This window comes from Ascaphus truei, chromosome 19 (genome assembly GCF_040206685.1).
Source record: "Ascaphus truei isolate aAscTru1 chromosome 19, aAscTru1.hap1, whole genome shotgun sequence".
Taxonomy (NCBI): domain Eukaryota; kingdom Metazoa; phylum Chordata; class Amphibia; order Anura; family Ascaphidae; genus Ascaphus; species Ascaphus truei.
In genome coordinates, this window is record NC_134501.1 from 14,637,714 (window position 1) to 14,664,042 (window position 26,329).

The 26,329-nt window shown below is 41.5% G+C and overlaps 1 protein-coding gene across 2 annotated transcripts in view; it reads right to left on the reverse strand.

Annotated features, from left to right (window-relative positions):
• The window catches only part of CDH13 (cadherin 13), a 423,340-nt gene that overhangs the window by 254,319 nt on the left and 142,692 nt on the right, over positions 1 to 26,329 (reverse strand). For both annotated transcript variants that reach the window (XM_075576708.1, XM_075576710.1), the window contains exons 3-4: positions 24,480 to 24,688; positions 3,245 to 3,361 (exon numbers count right to left, since the gene is read on the reverse strand). In XM_075576708.1, coding sequence (XP_075432823.1) covers positions 3,245 to 3,361; positions 24,480 to 24,688 — 326 coding nt within the window. The remainder of the gene's footprint in view (positions 1 to 3,244; positions 3,362 to 24,479; positions 24,689 to 26,329) is intronic.

Here is a 26,329-nt window from a genome sequence, read left to right on the forward strand (position 1 = left end):
TGGTTATCACCAATTCTGTTCTCATGTACTTCAGAAGATCTTGGCTCAGTACAAATTGACCAAAACAGAGACCCTTTACCCCCTGTACAGACCACTCTCTTAGAAATGGAAATGAACAATCACTGATGGCTTTCATGGTTTTAATGACCAACTCCCATAGAACCTGAAAATAATATCGATGAGCACACATTCTTATTAGTTTGAGAAGGAGTGGCTCAGTGAGTAAAGACACTGACTGGCACTGAGTTTAAAGCAGGGGAATCTGGTTCAATTCCTGGTGTCGGCTCCTTGTGAGCATGGGCAAGTCACTTTATCTCCCTGCGCTTCAGGCACCAAAACATAGATTGTAAGCTCCACAGGGCAGGGACTGTGCCTGCAAAATGTCTCTGTAAAGCGTTACGTAAAACTATGAGCGCTATACAAGAACATGCTATTATTATTATTTTTACAGAAACTTTCAAGGTCTCATATTTATCTTCAGATGTGATGTTTTTAAATGAATCAAATACATCATCTTGAACGGGTCCAATGAGAGGGACATGGTTACTACCCCTCTGAACTATATCTCTTCTAATGTATTCTACTGTTCTGCTTTCACTGGTAGTTGTGAACTTCTGTCTCATTCAAATAAACAGAAATATATTAATTGCAGACTGCGATACACGACACAAAGTAGTGATGCAAAAAAAGGTTTTACAATCTGCAATGAATCTAGATTTTCCTCTTAGACCAGTAGAAGTCTACCCACCCTACATTTTAATGAAGGAAATCATCAGAAACAGCATCCAGAAAATAGATTTCTTACAAAGTCGTGTCTGAATTACAAGAACATTTATTTATCGGGGAGCATCTATAATTGGCTTTTTACATCATTAGTTTTGTATCAAAACTGCAGAGCTGGAAACAAACAATCACATCAGGTACAACCACTATTAAGGGCTGACAACATGCAATCACTAAGTAAGTAAATATCAGCACAGCTCTTAGTTTGTCATAGAATACATATCCATCACTGTTAATGGAGCACTGACAAATAGCCCATCAATGTAATTAAAGCGGAATTATATGTCCCGCTGCTTCGTACTTCATTTTACTTGATGTGGACAAATAAATTGGAAGAGTAGCATATGGATGGGGACCAGAAATTGAATATAATATCCCCATGCTTGTATCAGCAAGCCAGGGAAGAAACACATCAATAACAGTCGGCATTTCTCACCCACGCCATCTGGACACAAAGCCTGAAGCTGCCAAGAGTGTATTAAACATTTTAATTTCATTGTCCCCCCATAAGATTGCATATCCTAAGTGATTCGTCAAATAACGGCATACTGTACTTTCTCCAAGAAGCACATGGTGCGGGTGCTATAGCTACTTAATGAAAAACATACACGTGCAGTTAAATGAAGGAACATAGCTTTGTTGAAGAAGTCAGGCCGTGGTTATACCCCAAATCGCCTGCTGCTACGCGTAGCGCAACGCTGCAAATCCGAAAAACAAATGCATCAAATCAAATGTAAACACAAATACCAATTGCGACAGCTACACAGCTACGTACTGCAAAGCTGCAAACTCCTCAGGAAACATGAGAAATTGTTTTTCCCTGCTGACAGGCGTCTCATGTGATTTGAAAGGCCAATCACAGTGCATCCCTAACTTTTGTTTCTTTTTTATAGTAATATGTTCTAGCTTTTAGCCACTATACATTATTTACATATACAGTAATATCGTAAAAGCTACAACTAACAACAAGCACCAGTAAATATCACGTGCAATTGATGACACCAAACTCTCTTTTGGCTGAAGGAAAATGAGCTCAAATGTATAGCTCAGTTACTGTATCTGTTATAAAGACTCATATATGAAGTATCAATTAAGCTTTTAAATAGAAAGTCCCAAAAGTCTCTCTGTCTCAGGCACAGCGCACACTCCATAAACTCCAATTTTACAAAAAAAAGTACTGTACATGAATCCAATTTATTTTGTAATTAAATGTTGGAGTTACTCAACACTTAATATGGTAAACCTTTTATTTACAACTGTAATGTTTCGGTTTTGGATTCTGTTCAATGCCCATATGCGTCGGCAGAGGGGATATGAGGGCACTGAAAGGGTTAAAAAAAAAAAAAAAACCTGCGTGCAAGACGATTCTAAGAAAACACAGTACTGGCATACGACCAGCAAAACAATTCTCCTTTAACTGAAAACAACTGGAGGTCATTTATTGCATACATATATCACTTAGTTCAGGGAAAAGTTCAGGCAGACAAGATGGAGGTTCTGGCCTTTACTTTTAACCCTTTCAGTCACATACAGCATAACGCACTCACATTTGCCAATGCTAGTTTGAAATATCAGTGCCTCATGCCTAGTTATGGTAAAGTAAAAGTCACAGGCAATGTTAAAAAAAAGTGTGTTTCCTACTAGGACGCTTTTTTATTTAATATTTTTAGATCGGTATAAAACAGGTTTTTTTTTTAAGCTAAACCTCATTCATTTTATCTCTGGCCGTTAGTAGCCTTGAATGCGCACACAAAATGGCAGCTCAAATCTCCTTCTGAATGGAAGCCAATAGGAAGCTGCAATGTCATCTGTCACAGCTTCCGATTGGCCCACGTGCTTCGGGACATTAACAACCAGGAAGTAAGCAGCATGAGCTTCTCCGGTAAGTCTCGGGACGCAGGGGGTCAACAGAGCTGAAATTAACGGGGTTGAGCTTGGTTGGCAGAGCTTCATACCTATATTCATAATTAAAATTCAGGAAATTCTCCCGATATGGCATATACGTCACCCCGAAAAGGAATACTTAAATGTTCCACCGTCTCTCTACATAACATTTAGCAACATGAACTGTATAGGAAATGCAGCTTTCAGAAACTTGGATATATCTAAACACCTCAAATGTCTGAACAGCAAACGGAAAAATAGCATTGAATATTCAGTACTTACGGAGAGACAAGTGCTCCGGCAATCCAAAGACCCAGGGATCAAGACTAAAATATAGGGCATTTCTGTGTATAATATTCGACCAAGAAAGTGGTTGCAACTTTGAAAGGTTTGGGTGATAACAGAGGCAGAAAATTGGTAAGCTCCACGACTGAGGGTCGACAGATATTCTGCCTCCACGTCTGCCTTAGGCCTAACTTCCTGGTACCTGTATATGGACTGGGGCAAGAATATGAAGCATTTCCCTTTGGAGTTCTCTTAACATCTATCAAAGTCATCTGCTATTATGGTGACTTACCGTGCCCACTTGCTTGGGGAATGGGCCTCTCTGATTCTCTGGAATCGAGATTGAAGGAGCTATGATCGATCTTCTGTTCCTCAGGAATGCAAGATGTCTTGGAACCTTGAACATGTTCTGCAAAAATGAAAGAGAAATCCATGGAATATTACTTTTGAATTGTAGTACCTTTTTTCAGATAACAAGTCAATAGAAGTGGAACAGTTAAAAGTATATCAATGGTGAATGGTTACTTATCTGACAAATGAAAAGTCTCAGTTACTCCTCTTATTAAAATTTTTGGGGAGCAACGTCATAAAAATAAATACGTATTTGGCTACTTCTACTGTAATTCCTCTTTTCTAGGAATAAAACCCTACTGAATAATAGTGTATGAAGGGAACATGGTCCCCTTGGCCTTATGTAACCAAATGGAAACCACATTCCATTGCAGGAATGACAAATGTTCACTTCAAACCCAAGACGTTTGGAATATATTTAATAGGTGGCCTGAAGGTGCCTTACATCTTAGCACCATTTAGTAAATCTGGATTAAAGTCTAGTTCAAATAATATTAGAGCAATGGGTGCACATGCCTGCTTCAGCAAAGGAGTACATTTTTTTCCAGCTAGAAATCCTCCTTTAATTTTTCTTGTGTTGGAAGATCTTTGGGGATTTTTTCCTACATTTTGAACATTTAAATAAATGATCAGGCTTGTATCAGCTAACAGGCTACATTACTCTTGGCTGAGAAACTTCATTATAACTTGTCATGGGAATAAGCAAGAGTGCTGTAAACATATTGATTTGTCACAAGGAGCATTTAAAAATATCTCAAAGGTGCGCGTTCCTGAGCTCATTATTAGTTATCAGAGAAGCAGTTTTGTTTCATGTCATTGAGGGACTCGTATAAATTAGTTTTGATAGTGTCAACTTGTCTAGCTTTGGACATGAAAAAATAAAGCCAAATTATTCGCCAATCCAGTATTGATCTGTGTTAAGTATTTTCAAGAGTTTGTTTGCAAAGCTTTTAAATACCAACAGTCCCAAAAGTCTCCCTCTCTCTCATGCAGTATACGCACTCCATAAACTCAGACTTTATTTACTTTGCATTTAGTTTTGGTTTTGAACCGCTGCGGAGTTAAGTATCTACACAAATAGGATGTTGCCGGAACTGAAAGTAACGGGGTTCGGCTCCAGAGACCCCCTGCTTTAACCCTGTAATAAAAAAAATATATATATATATTTTTAAAGTTAATTCGTATTACAGCTTTTAAATTAGGTTAACGCCATGTAAAGTGACTTAAATGAGCTTTGTGGATCTGAGCCCTAGACTTTGAAATACCTTACGGATAACAATAAAGAATAGGAAAAAGACGCCAGGATATTTGAGGTCATGCTGTGAAGATGGAGGACAGTAAACTTCAGAACAATATGAAGAACCCCGTGTTTAATGAAAGTAGATCGGGCATGAAATCAGTGGAACAATGACAAATTTGCTCTAAACGTTTACAGAGAAAAATGAAGTATTATATACAGTATACTGCACAACAAACTTCCGTGATGAAAAGTGTGGGTACTTAATGGCTGCAACATGTATTGTGCAGCCTGGATGTCAAATATAGTATGGTTAATACTGTCCTGTCCCTGAACCAGTTTTTATACTAGCTTGTTAATGCCATCCTATACCTGGACATCTTTTCCACATGTGTAGAACTGTATGGTTAACCTTAGCTACTTTGCTACCAGCGGGAGCATGTGGAGACTGACATGCCTCCTGGCGATAACAATGTCAATTGACCTTCTTTTTTTTTTCACTTGTGAAGCCAATACACCCCTCCAATTTCTTTCAGAGCCACAAAGGACTGCATTATTTCTTCTACATTCAATATAACTGTAAAAGGATTAGGTGGGATTCGTATTGCTTCTCTGATATGACTGCCGGTACAATGGCAAACCCATTAAAAAGCCTTGCACTCCAAAATCCTGCAATAAACGCTATGGAAGCTATTGATGAATGCAGGGAGCCTTTGATGCTTCAAAACTGCTGCGAGGCTGTTGAAAAACAGTCTTATTTTACATCTGCCGTTTCAGAACTTCATGTGCTCCTAACAATTGCAACACATCAAACGCATCAAAAGTTAAAAAAGAAACCTCAACCAGCCATCTAAATAAATAAAGGATATCTGACCTCTATAACAGACTGTGAAATGTTAGGTGATGCATTTCCAAAGTAGTTACTTAGGAGGAAGCAAACATAGAAAAACCCATTAATTCCTTCCTAAGAACCTTTAAGAAACGGGGAAGTGTCTACAAAGGTCTTTTTTCACCGTACCATCCAATGCTCCGTGTGTTAAATATGAATTTCTCCTGCCATCCAAAACCTCTGAAAATGTTTCTTGCTAATGAATCTTCCCGCAGCAATAAATATTAAATTAGATCGCGCTCGAGAGCTATGAAACTTTGAATAATTCTGTTTATAAAAAGGAGACTCAATTTCCCACAAACGTTCGTCTTTCTGTTGATGCATGCTAACCCCTTTTAATTTATATCGCATGTCACTATGAAATGGTTCGATGGTTTCCTTTTAAGATGTAGAAGCTGTGCTGGTTTATGTAACAGTTTAAACATGTTGAATTGGCTCTCTGGGCTGTATAAAACAGTACATCAACCTTTACTTAATACTAACATTAGGATTTGTACAGTAGAGGGATGTACAGTAGGACTGAAAATTAAAGAAAAACGTTACCTCGCCAAACATAACCCCAAAAGAACACCAGGTAGCCAAAATTGAAGGTTAAATTGGGCAGTAGCTTTATTTTAAAACAATTTGTTTAAACCAAATAGAGACAGAAGCTGCCTCCCTCCTCCCGTCCAGTGTGTCCTTAAGCAGATATACTGGCCCTACGACGCTCAATCATGGTCAGCCTCCCCTGCCCGGTGCCGCCCAGCACACTGGCCTCTGCAGCACCCAAAGACCACCAAGGGTAAGCCTCCAGTACCTACCCCTTGACAGAAACGGCTTCCTTTCCCACTTTAGGCCTAGTCCCAGTTCAAACATTAATCAGAGTCCCTGCTGGCAGAGTATCACACCCAAACATTCCCCAAAGCCGACACCTATGTACAAAACTGAACCAATATACAACATAGCTACCTTTATTTTTTTTAAATAACTATATTTTTGTATACATTATCAAAACAATCTCACGAACATGAAGCAATAATAGTCAAACAATACTAACAATTTGAAACTTAGGGAGCGGGAGGGTGGGCTGCTTTCTCCTGGCAGTGGGAAAAGAGGAGGCCCTCCCCTTGAAGCCTTTTAAAGGCCTCTGGAGGGACCTCCCCACACCCAGCCCAACCACCCCCCACTCAACCTTAACCTTTCACTACCACATCCCCCGCCAGGAGTGGAGAAGAGGGTTGGGGGGCCTCGGGCCGACGGCCACTCTCCGTTGTGGGCCGAGGACCCTTTATGGCTGCGCCTTTCATAGAGACAATAATTAATAAGGAGGGTCCAGCACTCGGGTCAGATCCAAAGTATTTCATGTCAGATTACTAGTAATAAAAACACCACTGTATTATGTGAATACAGCTCAACCCCGTTATAGCGCGATCCGTTACAACGCGAATCCGCTTATAGCGCGATGCCAGCGTGGCTCCCAGTTTTCGTATGTAGGAGTACTTTACAACACGATTATTGGTATCGTAAATACTTTATTGTACAATGCATACAATGGTACATTATTTCTAACGCGATCCGCTTATAACGCGATGGGATTCTTTGGACCCCAAGCGCAGCGTTATAAGGGGGCTAAGCTGTATATTCTAAAACGTGGACGCTGTGGAGCTGCAATGCGGCTTTAGGAGTCGCAATGAAAATGCCGTGATTATTTTTGGTAAAAATGAAGACTTAATAAACTAAAAGCAGAAAGCAGAACAACTCTATTCACATGGGACCTATTCTGGGGGGGAACTCACCAGTCTATTTTATTTTATAGCATTACCCCAAGTGAATTAAGTACCTAGTGTATTTTAGCTTTGCAGAAGCATTTCAAAATAAATCAGGGCCAGCTCAGGTATTTGATTTATTTCCAAAGAATACATGAGCATTATTTCATATATTTCTTTTGATAAATAGGGTCCTTCCTTTTGTACCAGTTTTGCCGTTGGGAGATTTTGAGAAATGCCCCCTCCCCCTCTTTGTATCAGTAGCCTTTGTATATTTCCAGCAGTAAAAATGTTCATATGTACAATTCACTGGGCTTGATGCAATTGTGTTGTCAAGGATAAGCACAGAGTCCCATCCCGTACTATAGTTTATGGGATTTTGTGACCATATCGAGCATTAGAAGACAGATTCATCAAGTGCCAGTACAGGTTACTCACCCGATTCTCAGTTAACTCCTCTTGATTTGAATAGAATTTAAAGCCAGAACAAGTGAGATAACCCAAACCAGCGTGAAGAATTGGTCCCTAAGAGTTAGATCATATCCCCTCCCACCTTTTGTTTTACTTTTCATGCTTCAAATGCAACATAGCAGATTTGAAGTAATACAAAATCTGCAAATGTAATTATGAAAAGCCATGCATACAGATTATCTCCTGGCAAAAATTATGCATGCAGAATACATCCTGGCAAAAACCATGCATGCAGATAATGTTCTGGCCAACACCATGCATGCACATTACATCCTAGCAAAAACTATGAATGCAGATTACATCCTGGCCAAAAACATGCATACAGATGACCTCCTGGCAAAAATGATGCATGCAGAATACATCCTGGGGAAAAACATGCATGCAGATGATACCAAATCCATGCATGCAGATTACATCCTGGCCAAAGACATGCATGCAGATTACATCCTGGCCAAAGACATGCATGCAGAATTTATCCTACCCAAAACCATGCATGTAGATTACATCCTGGCCAAAAATAGGCATGCAGAATACATCCTGGCCATGAGAACTGCTCATGCCCTTCAATGTCACTGTGCATACATCCAACATGCGCTATGTGGGGTCAGTCAGTCAACCCAATGCATTTTAGAAACAAACACTTCCAAACATTAAGGAGCCGTTCCAACATATTCCAGAGATCCCGCTCTGCGCTAGACATGTATATATTTTGGAAATGGTCAACAAATGATTTAAATAAACAATAATCATTTGAATAGTATTCACCTTCAATGAAAAAAAAACTCGACTGTTAGCAAAGTATTTGTAAAGGTCTATAATTTTGTGCAGGTGATGCCTTACACAAATTAAAGACACAAATTGTTCCTTAACTGTTTTTGTTTGGGGTTTTTTTTTAACAAGAGTTCGCTTTTTATTTACTTAGGTATAAGCATTCTTGAAAGTGCTTCAGCATATGGAAAAGAGGAATTTTATCTCTAAAATACACATTTTACACAAACCGCCAAAGTAAATGGAAATGAATATTAAGCTCTGCCTAACGGAGAGATTTGAAACAATGACCAATGCGCGTCATGTTGCTGGAACCAAGATGCGAAGAAGCCGACTTATGGAAAGTAGTTTTTCTCTGCACCTGGAAGTAGTTGATTATATACTTTGAAGGATTTTCCTTTACTAATCTTAGTTATCTAAACTTCTCATCTTCTAGTTCAGCACTACAGCACCGTTTAAGGGTCTGTATTGATTTGCATGTCATTTTCTCATTTTGCTATGCTACTCAAAAAAAAAAGATATCAGCCCTGACAAGATAATGAACTCCAGCCAGAAATGTGCAGATAAGCTAAGGCAGCTTTAACACCTGCCGTTCCCTAATCAGTCTGCCTTTGGCAAATTTTTATTCTGCACTCCCACGTAAATATTGTGCCCACGGTAACTAGCAATACTCAATAATGACCACGTAAGACTAAGCAGAACGTATCACCTGGATAACATTTACCACTTCGGCAAAGAAAGGTTAATTCTATATCAGACACAGCGGATAAATTCCTCAATGGCTTTAATCGATATGTATAGAAGAGAAGTGGACTGTGCAGTCTCACTTAATACAATATATAGGGATTGTAATGGAGTAAAAGCATTTAGCCATATAACTACTTCTTTACAATATGATTGCACATGTGAGCTCTGTTTAATAACCAAACTACAAAAGGCACAGCAAGAAAACCTCATAGAATAGATGATATACGTTGCTTTAGGTAGGAGTGGATTATGGCCTACACAAAAACTGATAAATAATTCAATATGAATTGAATACCCTATTCTTCCACAGAACCATAAAGTGTTGGAAATTTACAACCAAATGCGACTCAATTCTGTGAAATTCCACATACTGTGATAATGGAAACGGCTGCCACTTGTTTTTTTTTTTAGAGAACGTGAGTTGTCCGAGTTTGAAAAATGTTCAATCACTGTGGGGGTTATTAACCCCGCTTCAGTAAGGGGTATTAGAGCTGGTTCCACCTTAACTGCCATACAAGTCATATTAGAGCTCAGTGAATCCCAGGATTATTTATTTTGTAAACCTTTGCCAACTTTGAGAGTGTTGCAAACCTGTAAAAGTCATCCCCCGAAATCACCACATATAGCAAAAGTGTTTATTAGAAAATTCTACGGGACTGATTTTTTTCTTTTTTACAAGCTGCAAATGTTTTTTACAAGCTGCAAATCCTATAATGTAGTTTCTACAGTGACTCTTCTATAAACTCTGATAGTGCCGATCAGGACACTATCGCACAGACACTCCCTATGTTTCCGTCTGACAGTGCCCCAATTTGAGTGATTGCATTTTAACGAACACCATTTAACTAGGGGTGCTGATCTAATCCTTTGGATATTTAGGTGCAGTTAAGCAGACATTATTTTGCTGCAATGTATTTTAGGCACAGGGCATCTTTATATCGATAGCCTCTGGAAATGAGGTTGGTCTGAGTTGTAAAGTAGAGCCAAAATTAAGTTGCATTTTTGTTCCCTTTTTGCAGCCAAGAGCCGCTCTGCTCATGCACAGGTCCGGTATGCATTGAAGGCCACTCTGCCAAAGTGGTTTTGTTTGTTTATTGATCATCCCTTTGCTCACTCATCTTTGGAAAATCTCTGCTACACCAACCAAATGTAATTGTGCACTCTTGGCTAAATGGAGGACTGATCAGATCAGCGCTGGCCTCGGTTAAGAGGAGTCTCAAGATGACAATTTATTCCCTGGTGACAATTGAATGAAGCTGTACAGTTTGCTGCGCTCAGCAGTTTTGGAAAAATCAACCCTAAAAGGCACCTAGCAGACTTAGACCAGCTGAATGACAAGTCAAAGGTCTTCTTGGAGGTGGTCTCATCCCTAAGCACATACAGGAAGGACCTTCAAAGCAATGAGGAATGCATAACCCCTGTAGTGCCGGGCTGGTCAGCAGCTCAATACATTATTGGGGCTAGGTAACAGTACTTACAGTACATGTCACAGTTACATGGAAATACTTTATGGTGCCAATGTCGTTTATTGAAATATTTCCTAAGTGTATATATTTAACATGGCTCTGACAGTGTACATAGTACTTTACTTCAAGTACCTTTAGCCACAATTCATTTCTGATCTGAAGGGTTTATAATCCAATGTCCGACCGTGGCACTGTGACATGCCAAAGGCACTTACACTGAGGGACACGTGGGTAATCCATGTCTTGTACAATGAAACCATTTATTTACAGTATTCACTCTTACCACTTCTATTTATACTAGACTGGTATTAATAACAAAGACATCCAGAAACACATAGGGGTTATTTATTAAAGTCTCTAAAGAGAACCCCTTTGAGAGGAGAGGGGTCTAATTTCTTTGATAGAGGCATGCTTTTTGATCCAATATTGCCCCAGTTTTACAACCAAGAGGCAGCCTCCATTCTCCTCTTCTCCCTGTATTAGTTGAAGTTATGCAGTAAGGCAACACCCAGAGCATGAAAGACATCAGGGGCATTTATCAAAGGATTCCCTCAGCTTCACACACGGTTAAAAATAAAAAAAAAATACATCATCATATTTATCAAAGTAGAAAATCCCATTGCATTGATTGGGGAATATACTTTATTAAATCTTCTATGGGCTAAACTTTTGATGAATGATCCGATAATATGCATTTTTGGTGGGTTCAATTAATCTCACCAATGATTTCAGTCCTAAACAAATACACTACACTTACATTTAAACATCATGGTGTATGATAACATGAAGAATAGCATCACAAAGGTAGCCATTGTAAATATGAGCCATTGAAATGTGTGCATTAGAGGCCCCTATTTGCTAAATGGGGCTGTGCCACAAGGCACATTCTGGCCAATACATCTGAATGAGCTAGTGCCTTCTGGTGCAGGAAGGTTTATTACTGGAAGACATAGTACCACTTAGTCAAATTGAGGGGGAAAGACATACGTCCATATTTACGATTGTTGGTTGAACAGAAGGATGGAATTCAAACATCACAAAGAGCTAGACATTTAATGGCCTGAGAATGTAGTTTCACTAGTAGCCAATGTTTCAGTCCTTCTGTGTGCAAGCAGCGAGCTCTGCATGGAAGTGCAATCAAATCAGGGCTCGATGTGAACCCCTTTATTGTAGGGAGAGTCGGGGTAAAACGTGGCCTGTGGAATATACGCCTTTAGGAGTCCAGCAATTACTTTTATACTGGCTCCAGCACGTGTCCTGGGGATTTTCGTTTGTTGCGGTACAAAGGCATGTTTTAACTAAACTACTACAGTCTTCAAATCCCAGTATTTCACACTATTTATTATGTGCAGATAGTGCATATAATTTCCACCTTACAGCTGCAGACCAAGTAATATCCTACGCGTGGGTTTAAAAAAAAAAAAAAAATCAGTTCTGTACTATGAGAAAATACTTGTAGCATTTTTTTTTAAACAACTCTGAATGACATTTTTAACGCAGATTCAATGATTCCAGGGGGAGCATACAGGGAAAAACACAAAAGCACAGAAAATCTAAATGCAGGAGAAATACAAAGTGACACAATCGTCAGCTCCAATTTACAAACTGTAAGAATATATCCCACCAGAGGGTTCGAGCAGGGGGTCAAAACTTTATTATTCTTTTCACCACATTTTTTTGGTTTTTATATCTTCACAATATTTATGTGTTATATACTATACGTGCACTTTAATTAATTAATTTTAAGAGTGTTGTATTCACTTCACTGAATTTACAGTGATCACCTATTAAGTTTTTTGCGCCGTTTTATCACTTTTCACCAGTAATTGACATTTTTAACGTAACAAGCATTTTTTGTTTCTATAGCAACTATTTACAAAGTCACAGCCATTCCTCTTCTGAAAGAGGCTCTGGCACACCCCTTTTTGAGCCCTGCCCTCTCTCTAGCAGTGCACCAATTGTATCTAGTGACTGCCTGGTCACATGATCTTCCCCACAGAACTTTGCATCTTTGGTCCTCTTCTACTGCACGGACAACCATTTAGTGAACCCCCGAGCCGAATCTTCGCTGATCGTTCATAGGAAAACAGATCGATCGGCAACTTAGCTAATTACTTATCACTGTGTGGATTGCAGTAATGCACATATTAAAGGGAAAAAAAATAAAATAAAAAAAAGCGGCTTGGCCTGCTCCTTTAATGTCTACCAAAGGGCAGTGTCATTTCCTAGTACACAGAAACATACCACTGAGCAGCTTTACACTCCCTGGGAGCTAACGGCAATCTGGTTTCTTTTCAGAAAGATGAAATTCATCCAGCTGAGCGGCAGAAAGCCGAGTGTGACAATGTGTTTACACTGTTTCCATATATTATGTAATCCGGGCGATGTGCTACTTGGCATTGTTCGTGTGACACTGACACACGCTCTACCATTGTACCGCGCAATGAAGCGGAATCTTCCTGCTGTAGCAGAGAATTATTGTTGTGTATTAACAGCGTCTCTACAAACACCAAGTAGCAAAACTCTACCCTATCACTCCCTAAATTCCCCAATATTAAATATAATGTACTCCTAGTCCTCCAACACTTAAGGAGCTGTAAAATCTAAATATACATGTACTGTACACACACACATTAATAATGAAAGGGTTGATTGCCCTTTCTTGCCGCAGTGTGTCCTGCTAACTCCACGTTACACCCAGGGGGACTCCGGATGAATCCAGGTTAGCACTTGCCATTTCTAGGCTGGCATTATGTTGGGAGAAGTTTCCCGAATTGAGCAGATAGAAGGGCTGCCTATCATGCAGATTTCCCAAAGGGGGACATTCATGTCACACAAAATTGCTTCAACAAAAAGATGTGACTGGAACTAATTGAAATGAAGGATCTGGAATTTGGAGGGTGGGGGGGGGGGGGGTTAGCATCAAGTGACAAGAGATGGATACCTGGGGGCGGGGGAGTAGCAAGCAACGAGAGATGGGTACCTGGGGGGGGGGGGGGGAGCAGCAAGCAATGAGAGATGGGTACCTGGGGGGAGGGGAGGTAAGCGACTAGAGATGGATGCCTGGGGGGGGGGGAGCAGCAAGCAATGAGAGATGGGTACCTGGGGGTGGGGGGGAGGAAGTGACTAGTGATGAATACCTGTGGGGAGGGCAGAAGCGACTTAGATGGATTCTTAGGGGGGGAGGGAGGAAGCGACTAGAGATAGATACCTGAGGGGGGCATGAAAGGGGGGGGGGGAGGAGCAGAAATCGACAAGAGATGATAGATACCAGGGGGGGGGGGAGCGGGGAAGCAGCAGGAAATGTATACCTGGGGGGAGAGCAGTGATAAATACCTTAGGGGGTGGATACTGGGAGGGTGGTGGTGGGGGGTGATGGATACCTGGGGGAGAGATGGATACCTAAGGACGGGTGGAAATGGATACCTGGGGGGGAAAGGGAAGATAGATACCTAGGGGGGAAATTGGTACCTGGGGGGAAAGAGGCGGGGGGGGGGGTGGATAAAGGGATGGGGAGGGGAGCGGGGGGAAATGTATACCTGGGAGGAGGGGAGTGAAGGGAGCTTGATACCTGGGAGGGAGGGGAGCAGGGGGAGATTGATACCTGGGGGGATGGGAGTGGGGGGAGATTGATTGATACCTGGGGGGATGGGAGTGGGGGGAGATTGATTGATACCTGGGGGGAGAGGACTGGGGGGAGATTGATATCTGGGGAGGGAGGGAGCGGGGGAGATTGATATCTGGGGATGGAGGGAAGTGGGGGAGATTGAAACCTGTGGGAGAGATTGATACCTGGGGGGAGGGGGCAGGGGGAGATTGATTGATTGATACCTGGGGGGGAGGGGATCAGGGGGAGATTGATACCTGGGGGGAAGGGAGCAGGGGGAGATTGATTGATACCTGGAGGGAGGGGAGCGGGGCAAATTGATACCTGGGTGGGAGGGGAGCCAGGTTAGATTGATACCTGTGGGGAGGGGGCAGGGGGAGATTGATTGATACCTGGGGGGAGGGGAGCAGGGGGAGATTGATACCTGGGGGGGAGGGAGCAGGGGGAGATTGATTGATACTTGGGGGGAGGGGAGCGGGGGAAATTGATACCTGCGTGGGAGGGGAGCCAGGTTAGATTGATACCTGGGGGGAGGGAAGTGGGGGGAGGTTGATACCTGGGGGGAGGGGAGTGGGGGGAGATTGATACCTGGGGGGGAGGGGAGCGGGGGGAGATTGATACCTGGGGGGGAGGGGAGCGTTAGGAGATTGATACCTGGGGGGGAGGGGATCAGGGGGAGATTGATTGATACCTTAGGGGAGGGGAGCGGGGGAAATTGATACCTGGGTGTGAGGGGAGCCGGGTTAGATTGATACCTGGGGGGGAGGGGAGCGGGGGGAGATTGATACCTGGGGGGCGGGGAGGGGAGCAGGGGAAGATTGATACCTGTGGGGGAGGGGATCAGGCGGGAGATTAATAACTAGGGGAGAGGGGAGTGGGGGGAGATTGATACCAAGCTATTAACAGTTGCACAAATAAACTTTTTCTCTTTAGATTTTACTTTGAATTTATTTCCGTTATGCGCACCTCCAGACACATAAAACTTCACAATGACTATAATGCAATTCTGTGGTACCAATCTTTCTTGTTTATGCGGCTATTAGATCAAAGCCACAGACAAGCAATTTATTGCGTATGAAAAACTTCACCTATGGCACCTTCATTTGCATCTGAAAATTGATTTTGTGTCACATTGGGGTTTTAGGACAGCCTTTTTTTTTTTTTTTTACGGCTGCCTCACTGTGTAATAAAAATAATTATGCCACTACAAACGGATGTAAGACTCGCGGTAAGTCTCTGATCTCGGAAGGCTTGTTCACTGCATTTCTTTATTGATGAGACAGTGAAAGAGGCATCTCGAGTAATCATCTTTTATGGCTTAATATTGACATCTGAACATATAAAAAAAAGGAACTTGTGGTAAAAACCAGAGACTATAATAACATAATTCCATTATGAATATTTAAGGCAATAAATAGCGGTGAGTGATGATATAAGAGGAGCAGAGTGCGTCGAGCCCATTTTTATATTTGGTATTTCAGTGCCACAGAGAGCTGACAGTAGCACAATCCCCTCCCACCTCTCTCCTAATGGGAAGAATCTTCAGCTGTAACAATGTACAGTAGCAAAGGAGAAAGTGCCTTCGTTCCAGCGTGATCTATATTGGGGGAGGGCAATAATCCAGTAACAAAGCTCTGTCTGATGGGAGTTTCATCAAAATTATTGAAAGAAAAATGTTTGGAACTGGTGATTTGATTTCACATTCTATGCAAACGCATTTGGTTATTGTTCACTTGGTGTAACAAGGAGATGTTAAAATGTACCACTTAATGTCAGTCAATCAGGGAGACTGATCATTTGTGGTCACATCATGAAGATGTCCTTATCTGCCACGTTTTGATTGACACTAATCATCACTCCAATGTTAAATTGATCAGAGTATTTCCTGCTTATTGGAGTAAAAGTAATTTATACTGTTGGGTCCGTCTATGTAAAAAGTAATTTTCATCAGAAACGGTACTGTATTAAGAAAGTTGCAGTTTAACTTATTTCGACACTTCCATAAACTTGCAGTGCATACAGTGTACACTATTTACATATAGACAGGCTGGCATTTCAACCCTGCTACGTAACCTGACCTAGAAAGAAATAGTGAATGGGCTGAAAGGGTTCTCGTGGAATAGCGCTGCTAAGTAAATATGGGCCGTTGTCTAATATCAAGACTCTTCCTTCTGGAATAATTTACGCAACTCTCTCAAATGTTCTTATTAATATGCTGCTAAGCTGTCTTCATCGTTCTGAGGAAGGTTTTAATGCTATTCTTATTAATGGAGCTGAACTCTCCTCGACTTGCAAATTAAATATTGGGCAAAGACCCTATCAACGCCAAAACCTGCAGTGCCATTGCTGTGTCCAACTGAAGAGTCATGTTTTGAACTGTAGACTCCTCAGTACACTGCGTGTTTCTATATTGTCTATCTAATGGAACCCAGGACACACGTAAATAAAATATTGAACTAAATGTATCTTTTTTGCTTGAATGCTTCAAACAATAAATAAGAATACTGTATATAAAACCAAAACAGAGAGGCCAGCGCATCATATAAAATGACAAAACATGTAGTGCAATACCTCGGTGCTTATCTGCTCATGAAAAAGGGTCATTTAGTTAAACCCTTTGGCCAAAAGGTTATAAGCCTGCAACCACGTCACGGCACGACCAATCTGCAGGTCCTAACACTACCTAGCACAGGCCTGCACAACTCCAGTCCTCGAGGGCCGCAAACAGGCCTGGTTTTCAGGATATCCCTACTTCAGCTCAGCTGGGTTAATTAGTGGCTCAGTATGACTGAGCCATTAATTGAGCCAGCTGTGCTGAAGTAAGGATATCCTGAAAACCAGGCCTGTTTGCGGCCCACGAGGACTGGAGTTGTGCAGGCCTGACCTAGCACAACTCATGCACCTTTCTTATTTGCTGGAGGGAGACAGACCATACTGGGTGTGTGATTCACAGGATCATGATAAAAAAAACTGCTAATTGGAAAGAAGTGGGGCGGGGCGAGCTTAAACCCTGGGGTGGAGGGGCCACACCAACAGCTGCATAACCCATCAAGCTCCAGCCCCAAAGCTCACCCTCACATCATATATATTAGTGTCAAAAAGCAGTATATATATATCACTGTATATAAAACATTTGTGACCGTATTCTATATTGTCCGAAGAAAATGACATAAACTGCCAAAGCCCTCTTCTCTTCATTTTGTATAGGATGTATATTCCCAAAGCAGCCCACGAACAAAGTCAATAGATTTTCACCCGAATGGCTAATTTACATTGAAAGTGTCCGTCTTCCCTAAACTCGCTCTTCACCCTTATTCTATTATTCTTTATTCTATAATATTGTCAAATATTGTCAAAATGCTCAGATTTTTTTCCCCCAGCTCATCTAAGCGAGATAGGCCCAAATTTTGAGGATGGTAGTAGGTGGGTGGGGAGTTTAAATCCTTACAAGGTGGTTACCATCCTCTTCCAATAATACTAATTCACTTCCATGTGTTATGAAATGTTGAATTCTTTTTTTTTTTAACCAGATTTTTTAATTCTCGCCTTTTTTCGTCCGTTTCTTTAGCATTTTTTGCCATTTATTTTAGATTTTTTTTTTACATATGATTACGTAAAATTGTTTTCAGTATAAGAGTTGTGGCTTCTGACATTATACAATACGGCCCTTGGTACAGTGCCGTCTTAACGCATGGGCGCGCTGGGCAGTTGCCCGGGGGTCCCACGAGCATAGGGGCCCCATGCTAATCTATGCACAGACCAGAATTTAACACTAATTTTCCGATCACCCGCCTCAACATTCAAATCTCCCGCTAACTCGGCAGAAGGAGACAGATTACGACTTGTAGCGGAGAGTTGGCGTGTCTGCATTCGCGAGAGAAATGTTGCCGATTTTATTGCTTGCAATGTTATTTAAGCAGAATATTGTAATGGATTCGCGGGAGGCAATTAACTCTTTTGTTGGAGGTACCAATAAATATAAGTTTATTTTATCGATAATTTACATTTTTATTCCTGTGAGTGGTTGTGTAGGCAGGGCCCAGGGCACTGCTTTGCCCGGGGGCCTATAATGCTATTAAGACGGGCCTGCCTTGGTGTGCCAAGTGGTTAAAGTTCCTTTTAAACTTTCCATAGAGCAATGCGCACATGGATCTAACTATGATAGTATGACGTCTGTTACCAGCTGAACAAAAGGATGGCCCATGATACAAACAAAGGGTAGGCTGGTGTTTAGAAGGACTTTTTATTCAGTAGGAAAATCTGGTTACCATGGTTTGTAATACTGAAGTGTTGTTGTATCCTGGAAGTTACAAACCTGTATAAACAATCAGCAATGCTGAGAAAAAATGTGCTAAGACATATAATCAAACCACTGCAGCCCAGTTGGTGGCCACTTACTGCTTCTCTATACTCTCCGGAGGGAATGTGGGCTCAGGCTTGGTAATTACTCGGTTGCTTAGAGTCTGAACATGTAAAACGGTGTATCCAGAAAAGATGGAAGGAGACAGAGGTTTCAATTGTATTGCAAAATGACTGGTGATATTTTGTTGTCAACTAAGAAACCGATGTTTGTAACAAAAGGCAGAAAAGCCCAATGCTACATCCAATTTGACAAAATATATAGTTATTAGTATATAGTTAAATACTTAAATAATATTCTCATAAACAAGGGTGATTTGGTTAAACCCTTTAGCCAAAGCGTTACAAGCCTGCAAGCCAACGTCAAGGCATGACCAAACTTTTCAGGTCCTAACACTGACCTGTTGAAACTTCTCTTTTGCCTGTGGGGAGGGAGAGTGACTACAGTGAGTCCATCTATACAGCATAAATCAAAGACCTTCCTTGCTTTAAAACCATGGCGAGGGGAGAGCTTAAACCCTGGGAGGAGGGGCCAACAACCTCCAACCAACCAACTGATAACAGTGGAAAATGAAATTAACAAACGCACAACCCCAGCAAGCTCTAACCCTGAAGAAGAAACCAATGTTGTTTTGTTATTTACCAACTATATTTTAGAGCAGTATATTCCTTTACTAAATGCACCTAATCAGAATCAATCAGAGCTGTGCGCAGAAGAAAATTGAACTTGTGGGATGGAGACCACCCACAGCTGGTTCTGTGTCTCTTTTGGGAATTGTTCTACAACATGAACCCATGTTGCAGCAGCATGGGAAGGATAAAAAAGTATTTTGGTGACTAAAAAAATAAAGTTTATTATGAACATCTAAACATTCCAGTATACAGATCAATCGTGCAGACTTAAAAAAAACATTGCCGTGTGCCCGGTAGAACGTCTTGTGTAAAAATCGGTGATTGTGCAGAAGTTTGGCATTCTGAGACTTGTGCACATTGTAAACAAAGTAATCCATCAAATGTACTTCTAAAATGCAGAGCTCTATGAATATCTGACACTTCATCAGTCGGGAAACAGTTACACACCAAAATAATGTTAATAAACTGTAGCCATGAATATACAAGAGAGAGATTCACAGCTTCATAGAATGGAAAAACTGCCCATATATTGTTCCTTATTCTACAACTAATGGCTTATGATTTTAAATTAGTGTTCGTTTAATGAAAGCCTTGGTACCAACTACAGTATAAACCTTATAATGTGATTCAACAGGCATTAATACTGCCTTTTTTAAACTGCAATAGTAATTTATACAATATGGCTGTGGTTGCCTACCCACGCCTTCTCTCTGTGGCAATGTACAGTATTTCCAATACTAATCACTTTTATCTGTTTACAAAAGAAAGTTTGCTCTGAAGCAGAGGATTATGGCTTCAAATATATATCACTCAAACTTTTATTTCAATGACATTGTCAGAATCAATTTGGCTAAAGACACTTTGAAAAATTCCATGCACAGAAAAAGAAACACTGCCCACCCAATGTACTAATCCCCACAGAATTAGTCCAGCCAGAGGGATTGCCGTCCAGATTATTGTCTCTATACATGAACAGTTCAAGAGGCGGTTTTACCCCTTCGGCAACCAGATGGGCCACCTAACGGATTGCACAGACCCTGTGGCAGCTATAGAACGGACTGATTGATGTCTAGGCTAACAACAACTGTAATGGTTTTCAATTAAAACTTTTCCTGAGACAGCTCACAAAAGAATAACATATTTAAGGGCCTGAGGGGTACAAGAAGCAATAGTAAAAGTAGCATTGGAATTTATTGACCCCGCTATTTGTACCACACATTGATATTTGGGCTGATTTAGCTGAATTGGCCATAAAGATGTCTTACTGCACTGTGAGGGATAACAAAAATTAGCACCAATTAGTAATCACTGCCCAAAATACCACATTAGGTCTAGATCCACAGAGGTACATTGTGACTTAACGAGACGCTAACCTAAATGAGCATCTCATTAAGTGCCAACATGCATCTTCAAAGCTCATTAGCATTAGGATAAATTATGTTTTTAGCTTGAAAGGGCAACTACAATGGGCATTAGTGCAAAAGAGCCACCCCCTGCCCCACACAACACATACCCACAAAGGTCAGTTAAATTTAACACAGGGATTGAACATGACGTTAGTTGGGTCATACCCCAAGGAGGGAGCTACTCCCATACAGACCATGCAATAGGGGTTTTGCAGGAAGGGGATGACAGACTAATTTTGTACCAAGTGACTTCTATACCTCCCCAAACACTCCTCGTTACAACACATGGAGAGAAAACTCCACACCAGAGATACGTGGGAAATAAGCCAATTCTGGTGATTTGAATGTACTTTGCATATCCATATTAGCATATTTCCCAGGGATCATCAGTGTGTTCATCAGGTTTTACATATAATTAGCCTTGTGGATATGCATTAAATTCTGAGAAAATAACGGGAAAATAGCGGCCGTTATCGATTTTGATAATTGCGCATTATGAGCACAGAGTTAACAGACCTCTGTGGATCTGAGCCTGAAACCAAGATGCCAACCACTTACTGCCATCTAACCCAGGGGTGCGCAATCTTCCTCCCTGCGACCACCTGCCGGCTCTCCCGCCCTGCTCGCGGCCCCCTCCTTACCTTGGCTCCGGCGATCTGACGTCACAACGTCCGTCACGTTGCCATGGCAATGCGGCATCACGTGACCCCGCTGTATTATTTGATGCCGTATTGCCATGGCGACGCATCGCAGAAGCCGTCTGCGCCAAGGTCAGGGACCTTAGGCCAGGTCCCCGCTGGCTACTGCAGCGCCCGCTGTGACGGACGCTGCAGGGACAAGAGCCGCCCCACAATGGGGCCGGGCCCGCTGCGAGGGGGGGCTGCCGCGCTGCGCCGACAGAAACTCCTGCTCGCAAGGGAATTGAGATCAGGACTTGCGACGGAGCGCTAGGCCACAACCCTGGTGGTTCAGCCAATGAGGGCGAACCTGCGGGGTGACGTCACGGCCGCACCCCCGTCACGCCCCCCCCCCCCCCCGTAGCTCACTGCAGACTGGGGAATTCAGCTGCACGCGCCGCCAGCCTCGCAGGCACTGGGGCTGCAGCCTTACAGAGGCCTTTGCCACTCCCCCGGCATTTAATTTAAATGCCTATGGGAAGAGCGCGGGGGCCTTTGTAAGTGCCCCGCCACCAGAAAATCTTGCGCCCCCCAGCTTGCACACCCCTAATCTAACCCAAAGTACTGCAATACCCAACACGGGGATTCTTCCGTATAGAAACATCTTTTTCCTGTTTGTGTGAAATAGATTAGATACATTCAGCATTATGCTTTACAAAGAATCCATTATTGGAATGTTACGGCTTTAATGCCAACATCAGATCTCACATGAAAAGTACTGTACATGTTCAACCAGAATAAAGACGCCGATGATTGCCAAACACATTGGCTATCTTTCAGCTCTTAGAGCATATGATGCAACAAAAGATTTTTGCACTGAAGTGCCCAGCATCCATATTTTCTCCAACCTGAATAAAGACATTTGCACGATAATATGCATGTTCTAATTAGGTTTTACTTTATCTTACATACTGTATCATACTACAGAGCTCTCACGCTGCACATGATTTGAAACCTCCGGACATACAGCCCAGACCCCTCAAACAAACAAAATGATAAAAGAAAAGGCCAATTACTGTATACGGTGGAAAGGAACTGGTCACAAAAGTGTTCAAAACAATAAAAGTGGCTGCTGCTTCTAGCTGTGACTACAGCACACGTGTGGCCCATTTTGGCGCCCACTGGGGGGCTCACTCATTTTCTCCATCAATTTCCGGCTCACCATTAGCCGTATAATCAGAGAAAACTTGTTCATATTAAATATTTATGGTTCTCCAGTGTCTTTAGTGCAGTTATTTAAAGTGAATTTGTCTCTATAAAATTAAGCATTAAGCTCTTTGATTGGAAATGTAATGGAAGTAGGAATTACTTCTTTGAATACTAAGGGCTGTTGTGCGATCCTTGGATATGGCAATTACATATACTGTATAAGAGGAAAATTATCTAGGTGCAAAAAGAATGATTGCTTTCTTTGTAATCATAACAGGGTCTTAACGGTTACGTAGGTGGCTGCTTCATATTTTTCTACGGCTGCCGAATATAAATGGATGAAAAACCACAGTGATTAAAGAGTCAAGTCTGAAGGCCAAGCTGAGCTTCAAAGGGCAACGCCACTTAATCAGACCTGAAAAAAACTATATTTTAAACAAACTACATTTACTTTCATCACCGTGACTCCTTAACACTGACATCCTTCACTAATGTCATGTTTCCAAAAACTATGTAAAAAAATATAATCTGGGATGCATTAAAGATGGCTGCCGCTGGGAATTTTCTGAGAGTAGTTTGAGAACTGCAACCTCATTGCTACATTTTAGGAATAATTGATGTTGTTGCTCCTTGGTTACTCTTGCCTCTGGACTACCCGACCTGCTGGCATTTGCCAGGATGCTTGGCCTACGCTTTCTTACCTAGGTAGGAAATCCGAAATATAAAGAGGAGCATTAAAGATGTTATGTGGGTGAGTGTTTTTATTCCATTCATATTCTAATATACCAAGTTAAATGGGAAAAAAAATCTCCTGAGATCCAGATGCCAGATGCCTTCTGTGTTAAGTTTATGGATTTGAGGATGACTAGCCAATAATCTTAAATAAAAATAAACTCCCCTTAAAATGTGGAAGTGAATGAATAGAGGACACAGGGAGCACTACTTTATCCTGTCCTAGGCATAGTACAGGTCTATCAGGCAATGGAATGCTTGGAATGACTTCTCAATGTCACAATCAAATAGATGTTTCTTGATAGATTTGATTTTTTTCCCCCGCGTTTCTTTTAATGGGTTTCCATTCAAATGTTCTCATTCAGCATGTGGGTGAAGCAGATGTGATGCGCACTGATGGTAAAGCGACCAAGACGGATTTCCAACAGATCTCCGCAGGTGTTCTCACTTCTTCACCCCCTGGTGATACAAAACAAAATACTTCTCTTCCTCCGTGCGGATTTCTCCCTCCTTCCCCTTGCTTACCACCTGCAGATCCCTTTTTTGTGAACTTTGCTGCAACAATATGCCATCCCAAAGTGCTCCCTTCCTTCTAATCATTGCTTTTCCCTTTCCATCTGGAGTCTGAGAGGTGTCTTAAGGGCCCAGTAGATTCAATTTAATCATTGCAACTCACGCTGCTGTGTATTACGCCAGTAACATACAGGCCCTGCTGCAGGCCGGTGTGCAGTGAGTCTTTGTTTCACTTGAAAGGGTTGCCGCTACGTGATCCAAAACTCAAGCTCATCTGTCTAACGTTCTCTTTCCCTGTAACCTTTTTACTGCCAGAGAGAAAAGAACAGCATAGCCTTTAATACAGATCCTCCATCAATGAAAATGTTAAAAACAAAAAACAAAACATAGTTAAAGAAGAGGTTTGTAGGTGGAATAGATTTTACTTCCTACAGGTCCCGGTAATAAATGGAACATCACTCTATCAGTCAGTGTGTTAAGTTACAAAATATTATTTTAATATCAAATGTTTTACAACACGATTGGTCTGGAAGTCAAAAGGAATATGCAGGTGTTGCTTTTAGTACAAAGAAATAATGGCGCACACACACACACACACACACACACACACACACACACACACACACACACACACACACACACACACACACACACACACACACACACACACACACACACACACACACACACACACACACACACACACACACATATACACACACACACACACTCTCTCTCTCTCTCTCTCTCTCTCTCTCTCTCTCTCTCTCTGTCTACCTTTAAGGAGCTGTGTCTCTCTTTTCCTCCAAGAATCTTAACTTCTGCCATGTCATCGGTGTGAGCCGAGCGTGCGTGGATGAACAAGGCCCGGCCGGCTTCCGTTACATTTCTTAATGCAATTAAAGAGCCATCGGGTTCCACTTTAAAATCCGGGTTGGAGACATCATATATTACCCTTTCATTACCTTTGCAGTCATCAAATTGCACTGCGGGAAAAAAAACAAATACAAAAGACACGTTGTTATCAATATTATTATACAGTTATTTATACAGTCTGCAAAGGTTTCTTTTTTTAATGCTACAGTATTAGAGTAAGTTCAATTCCAACGTGCGGGGAAACAGCCTCAGGGGTGGAAAAACCGGCTGGTGCAGCGAACACAACATAGACTAACAATTTCTTCAAAGTGCAGGTCACCTCTCATACAGAAATACAAGGTAGCGCTCTACTCACACGTTCATAATCACGTTCTCCATTTAATATGACAGCCAAGAACAGTGGAATGAAGTTTCAGGTCCCTTATCAGGTCAGCTGATGAAAGGTCCACATGCGTCTTGAAACTTTGTTATTCCACTGTTCTTGGCTGTCACATTAGATAGAGAACTTCATGATGAACTTGTGAGTAGAGCTCTCCTTTGTGTCTCTGTCTTTGAGGAGACCAGCACTTTGAAGAAATTATTTGATTAGAGTAAGTTCACCACGTATATAAAATCTCATTCTGGAAAAACGCCTTTCAAACCATTACTGCTAGTAACTATTACTAGCAGCAACCATTAATGATCCATGGTTTTCAAAACTCCCAAAGACTTTGAAGAACATTTTCATAAAGAAGTGAAAGTGACTAAGAACACTGGTATTCCACAAGGGAAAAAAAGATAATACAGAGTATGTTTCATAAAATGAGTGGAAGTAACAGGCACTTTGCTCTGTTACTCCACCAGGAGGAACAGCTTTGGCAACTTATTATTGAGCTGCAAATCCATATCTGATTTCTTCTGCTCTTTGGAAGGAAGTAGCTGCTCTAATTAAATCAACCCAAATCTAATATTCAATCATGAAGCATATAATAACCAGGCAATGAGGACATGAGAAACGCAAGGGATTTTAGGAGTAAACAAGAATATATTTGCCAGTCCACTGCTCTTCCAAAAACAAAAAAATTGTGTCAATATCCAATAAGGCAATGATAAAAAGCAAACAGTTTATTAACCTTTTCAGGTGTTATGCCACGAGAAAATACTATCCAGTGTGGTAAATTCATGCGCGAAAAAACTGGGGTATATTAAATGTGTCAAAACTCTCTCTGCAGTGGATGACTGAATCCATACCAAGGGAGAGATGCTGGGTACATGGGTACATACAGTATTGAAAAGAGAAATACAAGAGAAAAAGAGAACACAGCGTAAAACCATCTACCAGTAAAAAGAAGTAAAAAAAACTGCATACTTTTCACTCACAAGAGTAGGTGAGTATAACGCCCCGAATCTTCTTTGGGTGTGGTTGGTGTCAGCGATCGCTACCTTCCTACGCGATTGAAGAGCTGTATTTGGTAAGCACTGAGGAGTCCTTCTACAGCGGCGGACAACCAACCATGTGACAATCAGGGAGCGGGCAGAGGTGATTCCGGGAGCAGAGAGTGGAGTGCTGGGAGAACACAGACACCTCACTGCACCCAAAGGAGCTCTGTACCCTATAAAGTCTTTATACTCACCTACATTTGTGAGTGAAATGTATGAATTTTTTAACTTATTTTTATCAGTAAATAGTTTTTCGCTATGTTCTCTTTTTTTCTTTTATTTCTCTTTTTCATATGTGCTGAGGATCTCTCCCTTAGTATGGAATAAAAGTG